This window comes from Aspergillus aculeatus (genome assembly GCF_001890905.1).
Source record: "Aspergillus aculeatus ATCC 16872 unplaced genomic scaffold ASPACscaffold_22, whole genome shotgun sequence".
Taxonomy (NCBI): Eukaryota; Fungi; Ascomycota; class Eurotiomycetes; order Eurotiales; family Aspergillaceae; genus Aspergillus; species Aspergillus aculeatus.
The window spans coordinates 175,385-193,651 of NW_017962997.1; the positions used below are offsets into that span (position 1 = coordinate 175,385).

The following is an 18,267-nucleotide window of genomic DNA, read 5'->3' on the forward strand; positions in this document are numbered from 1 at the left end:
AACCTCTGATCATCCTACCCAAACCATCCCATCGCTCCATCCGACTAACCCACACCATGGAACCACACGCTTCACAGCCAAACAGCACCGACCATGAACAATCCCCCATTATCACCAAATCCCTGAGACAAACTCTCCTCGCCCCATTCAACCCCGAAAACGCATCCGCAGAAAAGGTCTCCCTCCCCCACCCCCAAACCCATCACCTTCCAAGGTTCCCCCTCACTAAAACGAAACCCACCAGCTCTGCACAGCGCCAATAGAATACACCCAATCCCTCCCCGGCAAAAACACCCTCTCCAGCTTCATCGAGAGTCTTACCGAATGGTTCCCGGTCAAGGAAGAATACACTGCACCCCTGCGCGAGATAACCTCCACCCTCTTCACCACGATCCTCATGTAATTCCCCTCCCATTCCCCCCCTTCATTTCAATACCCAAGTAACGCTAAGAAAAACAGATTAGATGATATAGAAGACTCCTCCCCGCTCCGCCGGGGCCATCCCTCCGCGCACACGCGGTTCGGAACCGGACCGACCGTCAACGCAGCCACATACGCCCTGATCACCCTGACCGCCTCTATCCAGCAGCATCTCGGGCCCCAAGCACTGGGTATTTTCCTCGAGGAGATGCAGAATCTCGGAAAAGGGCAGGCGCTGGATCTTCACTGGACATTCACCAAGAAATGTCCAACGGTGGAGGAGTATCTGGGCATGGTGGATCTCAAGACGGGGAGTCTGTTTCGATTGGTGGTGCGGTGGATGGTGCTCGGGGCTAGCGGGGAGGTGGATGAGGAGATGGTGGGATTGGTTACCTTGCTGGGAAGGTATTATCAGGTCAGGGATGATTTGTTGAATTTGACGGGAGAGGTGAGTTCTCTGCTCCTTTCTTGTTGTGTCTGGGTGGTTTTAGGGGGGCGGGGGGAGGGGGGGAAGAGAAGGATCCCGGGTTGGATGTTGTTGCTGATTGTGGTGCTGTAGTATTCGGTGACTAAAGGTTGGTGTGAGGATTTGGATGAGGGGAAGTTCTCGTTTCCGCTAGTTTGGTTGTTGAGAGTCCAGGGGGGTGAGGTTGGCGAGGAGGTTTATGGACTGCTTTTTGGTGATGCTGGGGATAGAGGGGAGGGAGGAGGGGTCTCTGATGAGGTGAAGGAGAGGGTGGTTGAGCTTTTGAAAGGTGCCGGCACGCTAGAGTATACGGGGAAGGTGTTGGTGGAGATTCTTCAGGGGATTATGGAGATGTTGGGCAAAGTTGAGGGGAGACTGGGGGTTAATGCTGGGTTTCGGGGGTTGGTTTCGCGTCTGAGGGTTTGAGCAGTGCAGTCTCCAACAGACGATTGGCGTCTATGTATGGTTCAGGGGAGAGATGAGAGATGGATATGCCGTTTCTTTCTGTACAAGGGACTGGCTGAGAGCATGGGACCCAGAACGTTTGCATTGGCCCTTACCATCCCCCACAATCATGCGAGCAAGGTCCCACTGTAATCTGGGTCATTGCGGTCACAGGTCAGTAGCACGAAGCAGTTTCTATCAAGATGATACGGATTTTCTTATCACTTATAAAGAGTATAATTGGGGTTGATCACCACACTTGAACAGCCCGGGGTGGACGGGTGGAAATCATCGCCGCAGACATCTTGAATCCTTGGGACGTCTGCAAGGAGCTTTCTATCTTGTGCACTGATGTCACGGCCGAGGAAATTTGTGACGGTCTCACAGTACCCACTAGCCCACATTTACACATTACATTCTGACGCTATTGGATTCTGAGACTCGTCGCTTGTCTTCCAACACCCGTAGCCGATAGCAAAGGAACTAATGGGGTTACTGAAGTGATCATATGGAGTGGTCGACGGTGCTGTGTCTCCAAGAAGTATTCTTCATTGAGGGAGAATCTCCTATGCAACAGCATATATCATGTTGCGGCTGATCGGTAAAGTCTGCATCAGTTGCTGTTAAATTACCTATAGCATATCTCTCGGTTAGCCTGCCAATCATCACTTCATACCGTCGTGGAAGGTCGAAAAGCGGGGTTGGAAAAGAGGGGGAGAAAGGCTATAAGCAGTATGCTCGTGCTCGAGACTCTCACTCTCGAATTAGACAAATGGAGGGTGCACGGTGGGTCGTACGTGCGAATTCGGGATCATGGGGAAATGGACAATTTATCTGGGAAGGGGAAAGTGTTCGTATACTACGGACGAGGACCGATAAACTTCTCCAGGATGGTCTCAGTCGCCCAGCGGGGGATCTTAATCTGCTTGACCAAGCCTGTGGTCAGGGTGTAGATCAAATGTACTACAAGCCTCTTTCATCGCCTGGAAAGGGGTAGTCGCAGCCGATCCTCGCACTGTGATAGCCCTGTTTGGATGATGAATCGTCGCCAGCGTCACCGGGGATCTTCGGGCCGCCTAGTTTATGAGAGTCTGGATGGGGTACTCGGAGCTTGTCATTTAGTCGTCCCACATCTGGTCGACAGCTAAACAACTATTGAGTCTCTCATGTCATAAGATGCAGAGGCGAATATGATTGACTTTTATCGCAGCTGACGAGGTGATCTGTCTTGAAGCATTGCTTAGGGGGCTATTTTATGAGCCGCTATGACAGATAGGATAGCAATTATCTTCTAATCCATTGAGAGTTGGGGGTCTTATTCCAGCACGCGAAATATGCCTGCACTCCTGTCTATTGGACATCAAACCATGTATTACTCAGCGCTTGCCCTCCTCCACCCCCTTCTCCCCCGCCATGTCCGAGGCCTTGCCTGAAGCCTCATCCACTGCCTTACCCGTCTGTCCCGGAATCGGCTTCTGACATACCGCAGCCGCGTCGTCTCCCTGTTAAACAAGCACAAATTCGTGCGTTAGCCATACCGAAGTGTAGAAAAGCCGATTCACACGAATCGGAAAGGAGAACCAATCCAACTCGCTCAGCAACCATGAAAACGCAACCACGAAGATCGCCGCATAGGAAGAACATACCGAGCCCCCGGCACAACACGCCAGTGCATATCCCCGCGCAACATCACAGTCCGTCGCTGTTGAAACCGTGTCACCTGCTCGTTTGTCAGCTTCATGCTGTGGAAGATTGTTTTGCAAAGGGGGGAGCGTACAATCAGCGCCCACAAGCCCTAGCAACTCCGGGTCGAGCGCCACACCCGCTGCATCCGTCACGTCGGTGACCGCACCGTCGGCCAGCGAATCTCGGACCTTGCAGCATTTGAGGTTGTGGTCGGTGTTGCATTTTTGGGCCAGAGTGGTCGCCGAGAAGGAGAGGAGGAGGACGGGGAGAAAAGTGGTGAGATGCATTTCTGAGGGTTTGCAGGTTTTCTGTGGCGGAGGAATAGAGATTGGAAGATGGCTTGTGGGTTTTCGGATCCTGGGTTGAGGTTGATGGTCTCGAGGAATGTAGGTTCTTATATCACTCCTTGCGAGCATTGAGTTTGTCTCTCTCCTGAAGATCGGTTATATGTCAGATGATGGACGTCGTGATCGGCCAGCAAAAGTCTATGATGCATCTACTAGTTTCCAAGGCTACGTCGTTGGTCAAGCCGATGTAGCCGTTCTGGTTGCCTGGCAGATAATCATCGAACCCATCATACTTCAACAATCCAACTGGATCGCAGAAATGAAGTCAACTCAACTGTACTTCTACAGAGGAGTATGAATGAAAGAACCAGAAGGAAAGGTCCGTAGCAGGGGGCTGCCGTCTCAGATGCAATGATATGCAGGGTCAACTGTGATCGGCTTTATTGCATCTTCATAGTGACCTGTCATATGGCTGAGAGCTTGTGCATGGCACTTGGCAGTTGACACAGGATTTATGTTCGGCACCACAGTGCAGATAAATCAAGAGTTCTGACTGTAACTTACTAGTTATGGGTCGCCCTGGCATTTTGTAAACCCCGCTTATCTAAGTCAATACGCAACAGAGGGCAAAAGCAGAAACCGAGCAGCCCTACTACACCTGACCAACATCTGATGTATATAGCAGGTAAAAGAAGACAGCTTCGCTGATAAAGAAATGCTATACTCTACACAATTCCACCCTGCTCCTAACCATTGAAATCGATAGTTGTTAGATCGCATGCTATGCTCCCACCCATGGAATCGCCCGTGATAACCCAAACCCACAACCTCGGCTCATCCCGAGCGAGTTCTAGAACCATTATTCCTGCCTCAGGCCAAGAGCTCAACTCTTATCAGGCCTAGCGTTCTCTTTTGTACTAAGCCAAATTCAGCAAGACCAAAATGTCCGACGGCAGACGATAAGCGCGAGAAAAAAAACTCCCCCTCCCCGCTTCGCCTCCTTTGACAAAAATTTCCCCCGCATCTCACTCATTCTCCCAACAACCCCTGATCTCTTCATCCTCCACCTTTCTTCACACCGTTGCCAAAAGCACCACAACCGTCACTATGGGAAACGTAAGCGACTAACTGACTTTTCTCTTCTGCAAGATGCGATGCGACGACTTGAGTCGGGTTCTCGGGCGCATTTATGGAAACGTGGCTTGAGAATCTTGCTCAAGTCGAGCGGACAAGAAATGCAAATGAACACCGGGATTCCCGGTGTAGACTGATTCCCAAATACTTACGACCGATTCTCCAGGGAGCCAAAGCCCAGATGAAGCGCGAGCGCAACGCCAAGGACGCTGGCAAGGGTGGCAAGTCGCAGTTGAAGGCCGTACGTATCCCTTCTGCTTCCGGATGAGATGGGAGTGAAAGGAGAGAGTCGGGGGCAAGGGAGGAAAATATCGTGCCACGGGATCTTACTCACGCTGCCCTAGAACGAAGCCGCCAAAGACATCATCTGCCAGATCTGCAGATCGACCTTCCTCAAGACGGCCAAGGCCCCCGCCCTCACCGAGCACGCTCAGAACAAGCACAACAAGACCCTCCAGGAGTGCTTCCCTTCCTTCGCCTAGATTCTCGGAGACGCGAGCGAGGCATGATTGGTGGGATCAGCGGGGTTCGTGCTTGTGATGGAGACACTACGTGCATCTGTGCTGGGGAGTTTTTGAGCGACTGTTCTTGAAGTGCATATTTCTGGGAGATGTGGATGGGGAAGAATTGATACCTTTTGCTTTTCTGTGCGATTGCTGCTTTTCATGGAGAGAGTACGGTTGCATCCCAGTAGTTTGGGCATTGTAGATCGCCGGTTACCTTCAACTTGTTGTTTGTGTTTGCTATCATCGTCGTCTGGTTGATCAAGGGGATCTCCAGTCTGTCTCTGACGAGCTTCACTTGTCGTTATAGCGTCGAGTATCACCTCTTGCGGAAAGCGGAGCATATCGCGGTGGCATTCTTCAACCAAGCGATCGTCTACCCGAATGAACTCTATGTGCTGTCCAGAAGACCCTCACTCCGATTACACATGGTCGTCCTATATGGTAGCACGGTTCATGATGTTTAGGCCAAGGTCGCCACCGTTTATGATGGGCCTGATCAAGTCTGGACAGAGCTAGTTGTGCCTTTGTGGCCAGAATCCGACGAGCCGCATGTCTTTTATCGTCCACAGTTTGACCCCGTCTGCCATAAGTATCACCTGTGCGATAATCGCCTCACCCAGTATCTTGCATCCGAAGTCTCGCATCCTGGGACCAGTCCACCAATCGCGAGTGAATCCTCACATAGGCTGCAGCTCGTGCAAAAGATCCTCCCTGGCGTCATGTACTTGCGGCCGGGGAGGATTTCCCAATTCAGCCTGGCAAGATGCGGCCAACCGATTGGCATTGATCAGTCCTATTTCTGGGGTCTCTGTCGATAACAGAAAATTGAACAAGTCTGTCTAGATACCACCGGCAGCGTCTCCATCAGCTTCCCTCAGTCGACCCGTGTCCGAGCTCCTCTTGTGTAGTGTCCTCTATTGAGCATTTCGTGCTTTAATTGCATCCTTCATGGTTTGTGAATTTATGTGGTTTCCGGAAGCCCAGTCGCAGACAGAATTCCCGCGTGCAACCAACCCTAAGAAAGTACGGATCCTGGAAGAGAATCGGTATCGCTCCAGGGAAGGTAGATCCAAGGTAAGTCGTCTAGACACTGGATCGACGAATAGCCTTTGCCTTCAACTTGCGCCATCATGCGGACAACTGCAACAGACACCATCACTACTATCCCTACTCTTCAGCAAATTCGCCTTTGCCGCTCCAACTTTATATGCGTTCCGTGGCGGTTGCTCACCGAACACACACCCGCAGTCAAGCATCAGTCATTATGTTGTTGATCCTTGTCCTGCATGCAGCAAAGTCAAATACACCCCGAGATGATGCATGCTGGAGCTAGGGATTGTCCTACCTGAGCTGCAGCAAGCTACCCCGTTCCGTACATATTGCGAGGGATAGATTCAATGGAATGAAGTTTGGATGGGGTTCCGTCCGATGCTGCTTCCTACTGGCTGTGAGACTGTAAGCCTCATAACTACTCTCCATCTTTATCAAGAGGTGGTCCGATGGACTGGGTACGACTTGGCGGCCAACTCTAGTACCCATGATCTGTACGACGATACTTTGCGGAAGTCGATTGTGTGTACTTGTTGTGGCTATTGTGGGAGTTTTGTCGGCTATTGTCTTGATAAGTGATGTCTATTTCACTAGATAGGACGACAATGGATGCAGCAATGTCTAGCCAGCCCGGTTTCACCGGGCCATTTTGCGTATAGCATGACGTGGAAAACCCCCAGTACTGTACACCCTTGGCCATCCTCCGGCAAGTAACCAGGTACCGAGTGAACGGGACTCGGCATTCCATAAAGGGGCATCATGTCCGATAGGACAACAAAATTCCGAATTGAAACTTGATAAGATGGCATATTGCGCCATAAGGCGACATGCGGGGTACATCAAGTACCGAAAATCTGATGCATTGTTGGTTGGTGGTTGCATAACATGCATTGCGGATTGCGTGATACGTCCGGGATAAGGTGGGATGTGTTGACTGACTCGCCCGGCGAAGTATCGCTCTGTAGTGGTTTAAATAGACGGAATAGACGGTTGTGACAACCCCTCCATTATCTACCAGATTAAATCAATCGTAACAATCCTTTGCTCGGACCTTCACCATGGCTCCCGGAATCAACGAAACACCCATCCCCATCCACCCGCACCCCGACGCGGAAAGACAATACCCCAAACCCCTCAAGGTCAGCGGCGCCTTGGACAAGTACGAGTATGAAGAAACCACCCCAGTGATCGGACGCGAGTATCCGACCGTCAACATCGTTGATGACCTGTTGAATGCCCCGAACGCAGACGAATTGGTCCGCGACCTGGCCATCACCAGTACGTAGCGCACCCCACAACAACCCTAACTCCCCATCCCTCCCTCCCGCTCCACCCCAGGAACCCCAACTAACCAAACCCAAGTCTCCCAACGCGGCGTCGTCTTCTTCCGCGCCCAGGATAACCTCACCGACGCCCTCCAAAAACACCTCGTCCAGCGCCTCGGCGAACTCAGCGGCAAACCCGCAACCTCCACCCTACACATCCACCCGGTCCTCAACAACACAAACGAATTCGGCGTTGGAGACGCCGAGATCAGCACGATCAGCTCGCTCGCCCGCAAGAAGCTCTTCGGACCCAGCCACGCCCTCAACCGCCGCAAATACGACTCCGCCCAGTGGCACTCGGACATCCAATTCGAAGGCGCCCCGGCCGACTACACCTCCCTCCGGCTGACCCAACTGCCCCGCACCGGCGGCGACACCCTCTGGGCCTCCGGGTACGAGATCTACGACCGGTTATCGCCCAAATACCGCGAGTTTCTCGAAGGGCTGACGGCGACGTTCTCCGGGGATGGGTTCCTCAAGGCGGCGGAGCGGAACCCGGAGGAGGTGCGGATCTATACGGATGCCCGGGGCAGTCCGTTGAATGTGGGCGCGGAGCTGACGGCCGTGCATCCGGTGGTCCGGACGAATCCGGTGACCGGGTGGAAGAGTGTCTTTGCGATTGGGCCGTTTCCCAAGGTGATTAATGAGTTGACGGTGGAGGAGTCGGAGGAGGTGTTGGACAAGTTTAAGCGGGTCGTGGCCGAGAATCATGATTTGCAGGTGCGGTTGAAGTGGAGGAATGCGAATGATATTGGTGAGTTTGGTGCTTTTGCTTGGGATAGGGTGGTTGGGCTAATGTGTCGGCAGCTATCTGGGATAATCGGAGTGTGTTCCATACGGCGACGTTTGATTATGAGGGGCTTGGGGAGCGGTTCGGGCATCGTGCGGTGGGTATTGGCGAGGCGCCGTACTTGGATCCGAAGAGTCGGTCGAGGACGGAGGCGTTGGCGGCGGAGGCGGCTTGATGGCGGTAGGTTTGTATAGAGCTGTTTTGCAACAGATCTGGGATTGAGATGGAGTACTGTTTATTGGGGTCGAATAACGATGGTTGTCTGTGAGAACTCAATTTCCCGGAAGTCACTCTCACACTTTTAAGGAATATAACATATGTAACTACACTGTATCAGAAGAACCGGACCAACATAAGTGAAGCGCTAGAGCATGCAGGTTTAGCCTGATGAGTTGGCAGGCGCCGCCCAGTTCGTTCCGACCCCGATTTAACCCCACTTTGGGCCCCCGACTCTGTCTCTTTGCTCGGTGCATCTTCTAATCATGTCTTCCACTACTGAGACTTGGTCGACCGACACGCTGGTTTGGCCAACGATAGGCCTTTCAGACCAACCCGCATTGCGGTATAAGACACAAATGGGTGATTGGGAGCATGGCACAAGAACCCGCAACGACTACACGGTTGGCTGGATCTGCGCGTTGGAAGAGGAGCAGGTTGCAGCAACAGCCATGCTGGATCAGATCCACCCCGACCTCCCGAAACCGCCAAATGATCCTAATACTTATACCCTTGGATCTATCGGTCACCACCAGGTGGTGATAGCCTGCCTGCCGAGCGGAAAGTATGGAAACAATCCAGCTGCAACTTGTGCCAACCAAATGGCTCGAACCTTCCAGTCCGTTCGCGTGGTCCTTATGGTTGGCATCGGTGGCGGCGTTCCTCCCAAGGTCAGGCTCGGGGACGTGGTCATCAGCACCCCAGTCGATCGATTCTCCGGGGTGATCCAGTGGGATTTGGGTAAAGCAGAGAAGGATGGAACGTTCAAGCCTGTTGGCGCGCTCAACAATCCGCCTACCGCTTTGCTGACAGCAGGGGCCAAAATGCGAACCCGGCATATGCTGAATGGGCATCAGATACCTCAGTATTTAGACGAAATGGGCAGAAGATTTCCCAGACTGGTCCCTCGGTACACCCAATCTGCCTCGCTGATAGATCCCCAGTCCCCGGACGCGCCAGACCGAGCACGGAACGAGTTAGGGCATGTGGAAAGCACCCAAGTGCACTATGGGTTGATCGCGTCTGGCAACCAGGTCATCAAGGACGCAAATATGCGGAACAAAATTGACCAGAGCTTCGACGGAAATGTGCTATGCATCGAGATGGAGGCCGCTGCGCTGATGAACAATTTTCCGTGCATAGTCATTCGCGGCATCTGCGACTATGCAGACTCGACAAAAGAAAAGTCCTGGCAGGCATATGCCGCAGCTGTCGCGGCGGCGTGCGCGAAGGAACTGCTTCACTACGTCCAGCCAAGCGAGGTTGATGCAGAGCTCCCAGTTCGAAGCGTTCTTGGTGACGGTTAGTCCCGTCCGAATTCAACTAAGATCGTACGTGTCTGATAGAAGTCAAGTGATCAAGACCATACGGAGCACCGAGACCCAGGTCAAGTCGATGCGATCGCAACTCGAGAAAGAAGAAGACGCTCGCATCCTGAACTGGTTCAGTAAAGCCGAATATGGCTCCCGTCATAGCGACATACTCAAGAACAGGCAGCCTGGAACAGGACAATGGTTCCTAGATTCAGCTCGGTACCGCAAGTGGCGGAGCCTAGAAAGACAGACTGTGTTTTGCAAAGGAATTCAGGGCTCGGGCAAAACGATGATAGCAGCGATCGCGATTGATAATCTCCACGCAGCATTCCTGCCAGATCAATCGATAGGTCTTGCATATCTCTACTGCGCATTCGACCGGCAAAAAGAGCAAACAGTTGAAAGCCTACTTGCAAGCCTCATAAAGCAACTGAGCAAAGGTCAGCCCTCTCTTCCAGATGCAGTGAAAGAGCTCTTCCTCGAACACCAGAGACACAACACGCGGCCCTCATTCGACGAACTCTCCAAAACGCTCTTGGTAGTCACTTCCACATATCGGCGGGTTTTTGTCGTCGTTGATGCCTTGGATGAATTGTTGACTTCTGATGGTCGTCTGCGACAACTTCTGTCACAGATGTTTGCTCTCCAGTCAAGAACTAATCTCAGTTTTCTTGCTACTTCCAGACCTATTCCCGAGATTGAGAAACAATTTACGGCATGCATTATGCAAACAATATCGGCTTCCAAAGAGGATATTCGGAGCTATATCGCTGGCCATTTGGACCGACTCCCGGACTTTGTCATCGAAGATCCAGCATTGCAAGAAGAAATCAAAGATCAAATTATCAAAGCGGCTATGGGAATGTACGAAACCCCGGCACAGTGAACACAGACGCTAACAACTATTTGATCAAGGTTTCTAATTGTGCGACTCTACCTCGAATCTCTTGTGGGGCTTCAAGCACCAAGAGCGATCCGAACAGCTCTGAAGAAGCTTCCTCATGGATCTGATGCATATGACTATGCGTATTCCGAGGCAATGCAAAGAGTCAAGAGCCAACCCAGCGCCTTTCGAAAGGCAGCAGAGAAGGCTTTGAAGTGGATCACGAGTGCAAGAAGGCAACTGAAAGTGTCAGAACTGCAGCATGCCTTGGCGGTTGAAGAAGGAGATACTGACCTCGATGAAAGCGGCATTCCTAGAGTTACCTACATCCTCTCTGTTTGTGCTGGATTAGTGACAGTCGACGAAGAAAGCGATGCTGTGCGATTGGTGCATTACACCACCCAGGAATATTTCGATCGGACCCGAAAGCACTGGTTTCCAGATGCTGACGATGAGATTGCATCGACTTGTGTTCAGTACCTTTCGTTCCACACATTCCGCCTGCCTTGTGCAAGTAGAACAGCACTCTTCCGAAGACTACGGGCATACAAGCTCTACGACTACGCCGCACATTGGTGGGGACATCATGCTCGTGTGGCTTCCTCTCTATGCCCTGCGGTTCGAGCCTTCTTAGAAGATGATGGCCTAATTCAATCTTCTAGCCAGGTCTTGTATTCACATGATCTACAGCGAAAGGTCAGGGGTGTCCACATGGCAGCACTCTTTGGGCTGGCGCAGGCGATTATGGCTGTTCCCCAAGGAACAAACGACATCGACCCACGAGATCAAAATGGCCAAACACCACTGTCTATCGCAGCTCAGCAGGGACACGATATAGTTGCATGCATGCTTCTCGATAGAGGCGCGGATGTCAAGTCAACGGACAGCACCTCTCACCGAACGCCTTTATTCCACGCAGTAGCGGGGAATCATCAGGTAACGGTTCGGTTGCTGCTCAACAGGGGCGCGAGACCTGACGCGAAAGACATCTACGGTATGACTCCGCTGTCGCATGCTGCCGCTCAAGGCCATCAGACACTAGTCCAACTGCTACTGGTCCAAGGCGCCGACATCAACGCCAGGAATAACAGCAATTGGACTCCTTTGGCATTGGCGGCGGAAAACGGTCACGAGAAAGTGGTGCAAATTCTTCTCCAAAAGGGACCTGAACTGGAGGCAAAAGATACGAATCTTTCGCGGACAGCGTTGGCACGTGCGGCTGCAATGGGACACCAGGCTATTGCGAAAATGCTGATTGAGAGCGGCGCTGACATCGAGACACGGGATTGTCATGGCTCGACGCCGCTGAATAGTGCGTTGCACCTCCGGTCGGATGAGATGATCCAGCTACTGTTGGACAACGGCGCACATTGGGATATTGATATTGATCTGAGAATGACTGCAATGGAGTGGGCGGTGCAATCCTCCAGCGAGAGACTGGTGCAATCGCTACTCGAGCGTGGCGCTAGTATTGACCAGAAGAATTACTTTGGTGACACGGTCTTGGCAGTGGCAGCTCGCGATGGGCTTGAGTCTGCAGTACAGATTCTTCTCGATCGAGGAGCTGACTGGAAACTCCAGAACCATGAGGGTGAAACACCATTGGAGCAGGCCGTCAAGTATGGACATGATTCCATAGTACAGCTGTTTCTCGACCGGTTCACGGATCCCGGGTCGAGGGACGAGATGTATCAGCTACTGCTCTTCGCGGCATCGGCGAGAGGTCACATGATCTTTGCACAACTTTCACTTCAGAAAGGGGCTCGGATCAACGGGAAAGGCCTCGATGGAAGCACGCCATTGGCAAACGCAGTTCGTGACGGGCACGATCTGCTGGTCGACTTCCTCCTCAAGAATGGAGCTGATCCAGGGTCCCAGGACAACTTCGGCAGAACTCCATTATCCGAGGCAGCAAAGTCTGGACACTGCGCGCTGGTTAAGCTGCTTCTGGAGAATGGCGCCGATGCGGAGACGATGGATCAAAATGGCAGGACTCCGTTGGGATATGCGGCCAAGTGGGGTCATACTTCGGCGGTAGGACTGTTGCTCGAGCAGGGTGCCAATTTGGAATCGAGAGATAAGAACGGCAGCACTCCATTAGCCAAGGCCGCACGTCGGGGTCATCCTTCAGTAGTGGAGCTGTTGCTTGAGAAAGGTGCCAGTTTGGAGTCCCGAGATAACGACGGCAACACCCCCTTGGCCAAGGCCGCCCAATGGGGTCAAGCTCGGGTGATAGAGCAGTTGCTGGCGAATGGTGCTAGCATCGAGTCCAAGGATAACCAGGGTAGTACTCCGTTAGCATGGGCGGCACTGTGGAGTCATGCGCGCGTGGTCAGAGTCCTGTTGAAACATGGCGCGGATCTCGAATCAGAAGACCGAGATGGCTCGACTCCATTATCCAAGGCGGTGCAGCGGGGCCTCCGACAGGGAATTCCGGGCCAGTTGGACCACCGAGTCATCAAGCTCCTGCTCAGGAGGGGGGCCCAGGTGGAGGCGAGAGATCATCATGGCAGGACGCCGTTGGTTTATGCGGCACAGGCGGGCTGGGCGTCCGTCGCAGAGCTGCTACTTGACCACGGAGCGGAGATGGAGGCGACGGATACTGCGGGCATGACTCCATTGTTATGGGCTGCGAGGCGGGGATCTACCCGAGTTGTTAAACTCCTGCTTGAGAGGGGTGCGAATTCAGAGGCAGAAGACGGGATTGGAATGAATGCATTATCATGGGCGGTGGACGAGGGACATGGTGAAATGGTGCAGTTATTATTTCGTCGATTATGCTAGTGACTAGACAGAAGGCTGAGGTTTAGGACGAAGAAGCAGGACGAAGAGCTCGTAGATACCATCCACCGTCCCCGGTGTTGACATTGTCTCCTGGGTTTTTGGCTCGCTAAGATGATACACTTTTCAGAGACAGACCTGGGCAGCAAGCAAATGCTGAGGATCCATACCAAGACACTCACTATCTAACACATCTAGTCTCGTGAGGCCCGAGCCATCACAACCAAGCTTGTTAAAGCCACAAAACTGTTCATCGGCAACACTTATCTTTCTCGACCAAAGCCCCCCCTCGAAGTTCCTCTTTCTCCTCATCACCTCTACCATCAGGTCTCCAATATTCTCGACAGCAGCACCTACAGCCATCTCAAGGCCATATGTGAGCCACTTTAATGCGTGGGGTGCATTGCAAGCTCACATTGAACTGCTTCGTCCGGCCTTATGTTGATTATATCCAACCTGTCCTTGGTTTCCTTTGGAGCGGTCACCTCAGTCAGGTGCCACGCCATTTCAAATCGCAGGTTCGTCAACAAAGGCGGTACACGAAGCATAAGACAAAAGACCCGTCCTGCATCGCAGGCAGCTTCATGGCTTTCTTTCGCTTTGCGCTTGAACTGAAGCTCTAGTCGCCGCAAGAAGTTATCAGCGCTCAGCATCAACCTCACCATTGATATGTTGATTCGAACTCTAACGCCATTCTCCATATTATCCCATGCACGGGTATCAATAGATTTAGGTCAGAATCTGGCCCATGGCAGAACGCTGCTGTTTGATCTCTTTATCTCGACAAGGTTATCGGGGATCTTGGAATACCAGCTCCAATTGGCAGAGCTCTTGCTCCCAACCACAGGCAGTCAGTGCCTCTGGGTCATCTCTCACTGCGATTGACCCTGCAGAACAGCAGTCGAAGATATAAAGTGCTTCTCCGTCTAGGTTCCAGCTGGAGATGAGGTACTGAAAAGTAGCCTATCGACCTATTTCTTGACAGGGTTTCCTTCGCTGCAGCATTTGCGCCAGGGATTTGCCGGGTTCTGTTCCTAGGATGGGAAACATACGCTCTAAAACGCCTAAACGGCGGACTCACGTGGAGCCTATCCAAACGAGGAACCCGCACATGTGTATGTGCAGGTATAAAACCGCTATGCACTCGGCCGTATCCACGAAAAACATTGGTTCGTGGGCCTTGGACGTCAAGGCGCATTCACACGGTTGCGATCCGCTCCTCTTCTCCACTCGTTGGTGAGGCGTAACAACCAGGAGGATAAGCTCCAAGTAGTTGCAGAACGCCGAATGCGCCAAGGTAGCTGGTGTTGGAGACTCTGCAACTGTTGGCAAGAAGTCACTGGTTTTGGCGACAGCGGTCTTGGAGATCCTATGCTGTGGCTTTTGACCTGGAATTTCTGATTCTCTGTCTGTATACCTAATCGCGGAGGCATGTATCAAAGAAGCATGGCAATCGGGCTATGCCTCTATTGACTTTGGACATCACAATTGACTCAGACAGTTCCGATGCGCCTCTTCTCTGCGCTGGAATACGGATATTGCAAAGCAATTGCAACTGATTTGACTGGAAGTTGAGATGCTCGAGGAGAAAGAACAAGCCCAGAGATCTCGAGGGCTGATGGAGGAAATGAATTACTTCAAGTAGTGGCCATTCTTACATCCATCAACAGCGAGTGATTCACCTCATGCAGTATTCATCTCGATAATTGTCTTATGTGCATGGAATGACATCCTGTGAAACCAAGTAAGTCGAAAGCTGGGATAAAATGCTTTGTTTCAGATTTAGATAACACAACTCAGCAGAGTCAATTCGTCCTAAAGGGTCAGATAATATGATTTGGTTCTAACGGTAACCGGTAGTGTATGCTTAGTGTCTTTGCTTCGGGCCAGAGACGCTATCCTGCCCCGGCCCTAAATGATGCTGATGGTTTATATGGTCCCCCAACGTGGTACTACCTGATCATCGCAGTGTCATTTCTAACATGTACTTACAATCATAAATGTCCTCTGCTCTCTAGATTTTGCAGAGAATATTTCTCCGGCTGCCTTGAGACTATTTTATTTTCAATTGGCAAAATTAGTGTGGCATTGCGCAATTGGTACCCTCAATAGCATAATCATAGCGACAAATGGCTACAATTGTCAATGATTTTGCAACAACCTAGAGAGTCAGTAGCCAATTCTACAGCATGCTCAAGTGCTACCGATTACGGGTACTGTTGTGCATTGAATTTGCAGTCACCCTCCTGCAATCGCCGATTTTCTCGAGCCACAAATGGATGGATGCAGTGCACAGATCCTCTGCTATGCATTGCTGCAATAGTGGCGGGATCTACATCTCCTACACCAGTCAAAGTGACAGGTCCGCCACACTGAGCAGCCCCGCAGCTCCGCAGCTCGGCGAGGTGGGCAATGCCTTGCTTACCCCGCTCCCGCCTTATAAGTTCAACCCAGCTTATCTTCCCAAACTCTCTTCCACAACACAACTCTTCTTCCTCACACCACGTCTCCCATCTTGCAAATAACCGTCATGTCAGCGTAAGTATTTCCCTTCCCTTTCTTTTGTCTGCATCTACGACCGTCCTGTCAACCTAACATCTCTAGAACCCCCCCACCCGACGATGCCTACTACAATCTAGGCACCTATACCCGCACAGTAACCACCACCTCCCCCGCGGCCCAAACCTGGTTCACCCGCGGCTGGCAATGGGCCTACAGCTTCAACCACGAAGAAGCCCTGCGCTGCTTCGAGACCGCCATCAAACATGACCCCAGATGCGCCATGGCCCACTGGGGCATCGCCTACAGTCTCGGCCCCAACTACAACAAAGCGTGGGCCTTCTTCGACCGCGCCGATTTGGCAGTGAGCATCACCAAGGCCCTGTGCGCCCTCACCCACGCCCTGGAACTCGCCAAAGACCCGACCACCAAGACCACCGCGGCCGAAAAAGCCCTCATCACCGCCCTCTTCCCCCGCTTCCCGCGCTGGTCCGCATCCACCGGCTCCGCATCCACCGCTTCCGACAACAGCAACTTCCCCATCGACTTCGCCCGCCTGAACCAAGCCTATGCGGACGCCATGCGCATCGCCTACAGAGAACACCCGGACGACATCGACATCACGGCCCTGCTGATCGAAGCGCTGATGTGCATCTCGCCGCGCGGGCTGTGGAACCTGACGACGGGGGAGCCCAGCGGGCGCCACACGGTGGAGGCGCGCCACCTGATTGAATCCGCATTCGCGACCGGCGGCCCCGAGGCCCAACACAACCCGACCCTGTGCCACCTGTACATCCACCTGATGGAGATGTCGCCGTACCCGGAGATCGCGCTGCCGGCCGCGGACCGGCTGCGGCGCGCGGCGCCCGACGCCGCCCATCTCCTGCACATGCCGACGCACATCGACATGGCGGTCGGCGACTACCGGCGCTCGGTGGAGTCGAACTCGGACGCCATCCGCGCGGACGAGACGTATGTGGCCGGGTGCGTGGCGGAGGGGCGCACGGGCGCGGGCGTCGGCGGCGCGCTGTACGTCGCGTACCGCGTGCATAACATCTGCGCGAAGCTGTACTCTGCGCTCATTGCGGGGCAGTTCGCTGTGAGTATGGAGGCCGTACGGCAGCTGGAGGGGCTTGTGACGGAGGAGACGCTGCGCATCAAAAGTCCCCCCGTCGCGGACTGGGTGGAGTCGTTCCTGGGGAACCGCGCGCATGTCTTGGTGCGGTTCGGCCGGTGGGAGGAGATTCTTGGGCTGCAGGAGCCGCAGGATCGCGAGCTGTACTGCTCGACGTATGCGACGGTGCTGTATGCCAAGGGCATCGCGTTGAGTGCGTTGGGGAGGGTGGAGGAGGCGGAGGCGATGCAGCGGCGGTTCGACGAGGCCAGGGGCAAGGTGCCGACTACCCGCATCGCGAGTCTGCCGAGCAAGCAGGTCGATGTGTTGGCCGTGGGCGCGCAGATGTTGCAGGGCGAGCTGGAATATCGCCGGGGTGAGGTGGATCAGGCGTTTGAGACGTTGGCGAGCGCGGCCGAGCTGGAAGATAATCTGCCCTACGGGGATCCGCCGCCGTGGATGCAGCCGGTCAGACATGCGTTGGGAGGGTTGTTGCTCGAGCAGGGGCGGGTGGCTGAAGCGGAGAGGGTGTTTCGGGAGGACCTGGGTATGGCGGAAGGGTTTCCGCGGCGGAAGGGCCGGCTCAATAATGTCTGGGGATTGCATGGGTTGCATGAGTGTCTGGTGAGGCAGAAGAAGCTGGGTGAGGCGCGGCTGATCGAGCCGGCCCGGGATCTGGCGATGGCGGCGGCGGATGTGCCCATTGTGACCTCGTGCTATTGTCGGCTAAGCGCGGTGGGAGCAGACAAGTGTTGTGAGTGTGGGTGCTGAGGACTAAAAGAGATTAGCATCGAAGCGATGTATGGAAGTCGATTCTGGCCGCTCGAAAATCAGTACGTACAGCAAATGAAAAGCTCTCACGTATGACATTGGAACATCCCATATGGGCCGATTCCATTTGGAACGTCGCCACTCGCCTGGGGCGGGACTTGAATCCAATTGTCTGCATGGGAGAAGATCTTCAGGGTAGAACGTGCTTCTTCCATCGAGTGAGTACCAAGAATCAGGAGGATAATGCGGTGGTGTGGTGTGTACTGCTGTGGTGCTGTGAGTGTGAGTGAGTAATGGTGGTGGTGGTGCCAGTGGTGCTAGTGAATGCTAGAGGCAGAGCCGGCGGGCGGTTGCCTTGATCTGAACGTCAACCTCATTCTCTCTCTACTCCCATTAACATCTCATTCACCAAATAACTCGCCGGATCCCAACCACCATCTTCCGGCTTCTTCTCATGATCAGTCCATCCTTATTTTGCCAGCCGTCTGGCTTCCTACCTACAATGGCACATATCCCCTCTGACGCCATCATCCCACTCTAGACTAATCTCGCCTCTCTCATTCCTCACACGGAATCTACTCT

The 18,267-nt window shown here is 53.2% G+C and overlaps 6 protein-coding genes across 6 annotated transcripts; 5 read left to right on the top strand and 1 right to left on the bottom strand.

Annotated features, from left to right (window-relative positions):
- The first annotated feature begins 3 nt into the window (after positions 1–3).
- On the top strand, positions 4–1,545 carry ASPACDRAFT_127537 (FPP/GGPP synthase family protein). The gene is made up of 4 exons (XM_020197035.1): positions 4–176; positions 245–399; positions 460–868; positions 980–1,545. The coding sequence occupies exons 1-4, from the start codon at positions 57–59 to the stop codon at positions 1,310–1,312; spliced, it is 1,017 nt and encodes a 338-aa protein (XP_020051402.1). The 5' UTR covers positions 4–56; the 3' UTR covers positions 1,313–1,545.
- Positions 1,546–2,491: 946 nt separating this feature from the next.
- On the bottom strand, positions 2,492–3,407 carry ASPACDRAFT_127540 (uncharacterized protein). Its single transcript, XM_020197036.1, has 3 exons — positions 3,108–3,407; positions 2,977–3,050; positions 2,492–2,832 (listed from the first exon to the last, which is right to left on the bottom strand). Exons 1-3 carry the CDS (start codon positions 3,301–3,303, stop codon positions 2,707–2,709), a joined length of 396 nt encoding a protein of 131 aa, XP_020051403.1. The 5' UTR covers positions 3,304–3,407; the 3' UTR covers positions 2,492–2,706.
- A 1,003-nt stretch (positions 3,408–4,410) lies between these two features.
- Positions 4,411–4,919, top strand: ASPACDRAFT_48172 (uncharacterized protein; the record flags this gene model as incomplete). The annotated part of the gene is made up of 3 exons (XM_020202079.1): positions 4,411–4,419; positions 4,604–4,678; positions 4,782–4,919. 3 exons carry the CDS (start codon positions 4,411–4,413, stop codon positions 4,917–4,919), a joined length of 222 nt encoding a protein of 73 aa, XP_020051404.1.
- Positions 4,920–7,051: 2,132 nt separating this feature from the next.
- On the top strand, positions 7,052–8,283 carry ASPACDRAFT_37041 (TauD/TfdA dioxygenase family protein; the record flags this gene model as incomplete). The annotated part of the gene is made up of 3 exons (XM_020200267.1): positions 7,052–7,271; positions 7,356–8,072; positions 8,126–8,283. 3 exons carry the CDS (start codon positions 7,052–7,054, stop codon positions 8,281–8,283), a joined length of 1,095 nt encoding a protein of 364 aa, XP_020051405.1.
- A 307-nt stretch (positions 8,284–8,590) lies between these two features.
- Positions 8,591–13,691, top strand: ASPACDRAFT_1891979 (uncharacterized protein; the record flags this gene model as incomplete). The annotated part of the gene is made up of 4 exons (XM_020198647.1): positions 8,591–9,626; positions 9,679–10,501; positions 10,553–13,274; positions 13,500–13,691. The coding sequence occupies 4 exons, from the start codon at positions 8,591–8,593 to the stop codon at positions 13,689–13,691; spliced, it is 4,773 nt and encodes a 1,590-aa protein (XP_020051406.1).
- A 2,140-nt stretch (positions 13,692–15,831) lies between these two features.
- On the top strand, positions 15,832–17,685 carry ASPACDRAFT_55410 (uncharacterized protein; the record flags this gene model as incomplete). Its single annotated transcript, XM_020202991.1, has 3 exons — positions 15,832–15,839; positions 15,906–16,164; positions 16,234–17,685. 3 exons carry the CDS (start codon positions 15,832–15,834, stop codon positions 17,683–17,685), a joined length of 1,719 nt encoding a protein of 572 aa, XP_020051407.1.
- Positions 17,686–18,267: the final 582 nt, after the last annotated feature.

Coding starts and splice junctions, on each gene's coding strand:
- ASPACDRAFT_127537 (XM_020197035.1), top strand. CDS start 57: ATGGAACCACACGCTTCACAGCCAAACAGCACCGACCATGAACAATCC. Junction 177..244: donor AAAACGCATCCGCAGAAAAG/GTCTCCCTCCCC, acceptor GAAACCCACCAG/CTCTGCACAGCGCCAATAGA. Junction 400..459: donor CTCTTCACCACGATCCTCAT/GTAATTCCCCTC, acceptor TAAGAAAAACAG/ATTAGATGATATAGAAGACT.
- ASPACDRAFT_127540 (XM_020197036.1), bottom strand. CDS start 3,303: ATGCATCTCACCACTTTTCTCCCCGTCCTCCTCCTCTCCTTCTCGGCG. Junction 3,051..3,107: donor AGGGCTTGTGGGCGCTGATT/GTACGCTCCCCC, acceptor ACAAACGAGCAG/GTGACACGGTTTCAACAGCG. Junction 2,833..2,976: donor CGTGTTGTGCCGGGGGCTCG/GTATGTTCTTCC, acceptor CTTGTTTAACAG/GGAGACGACGCGGCTGCGGT.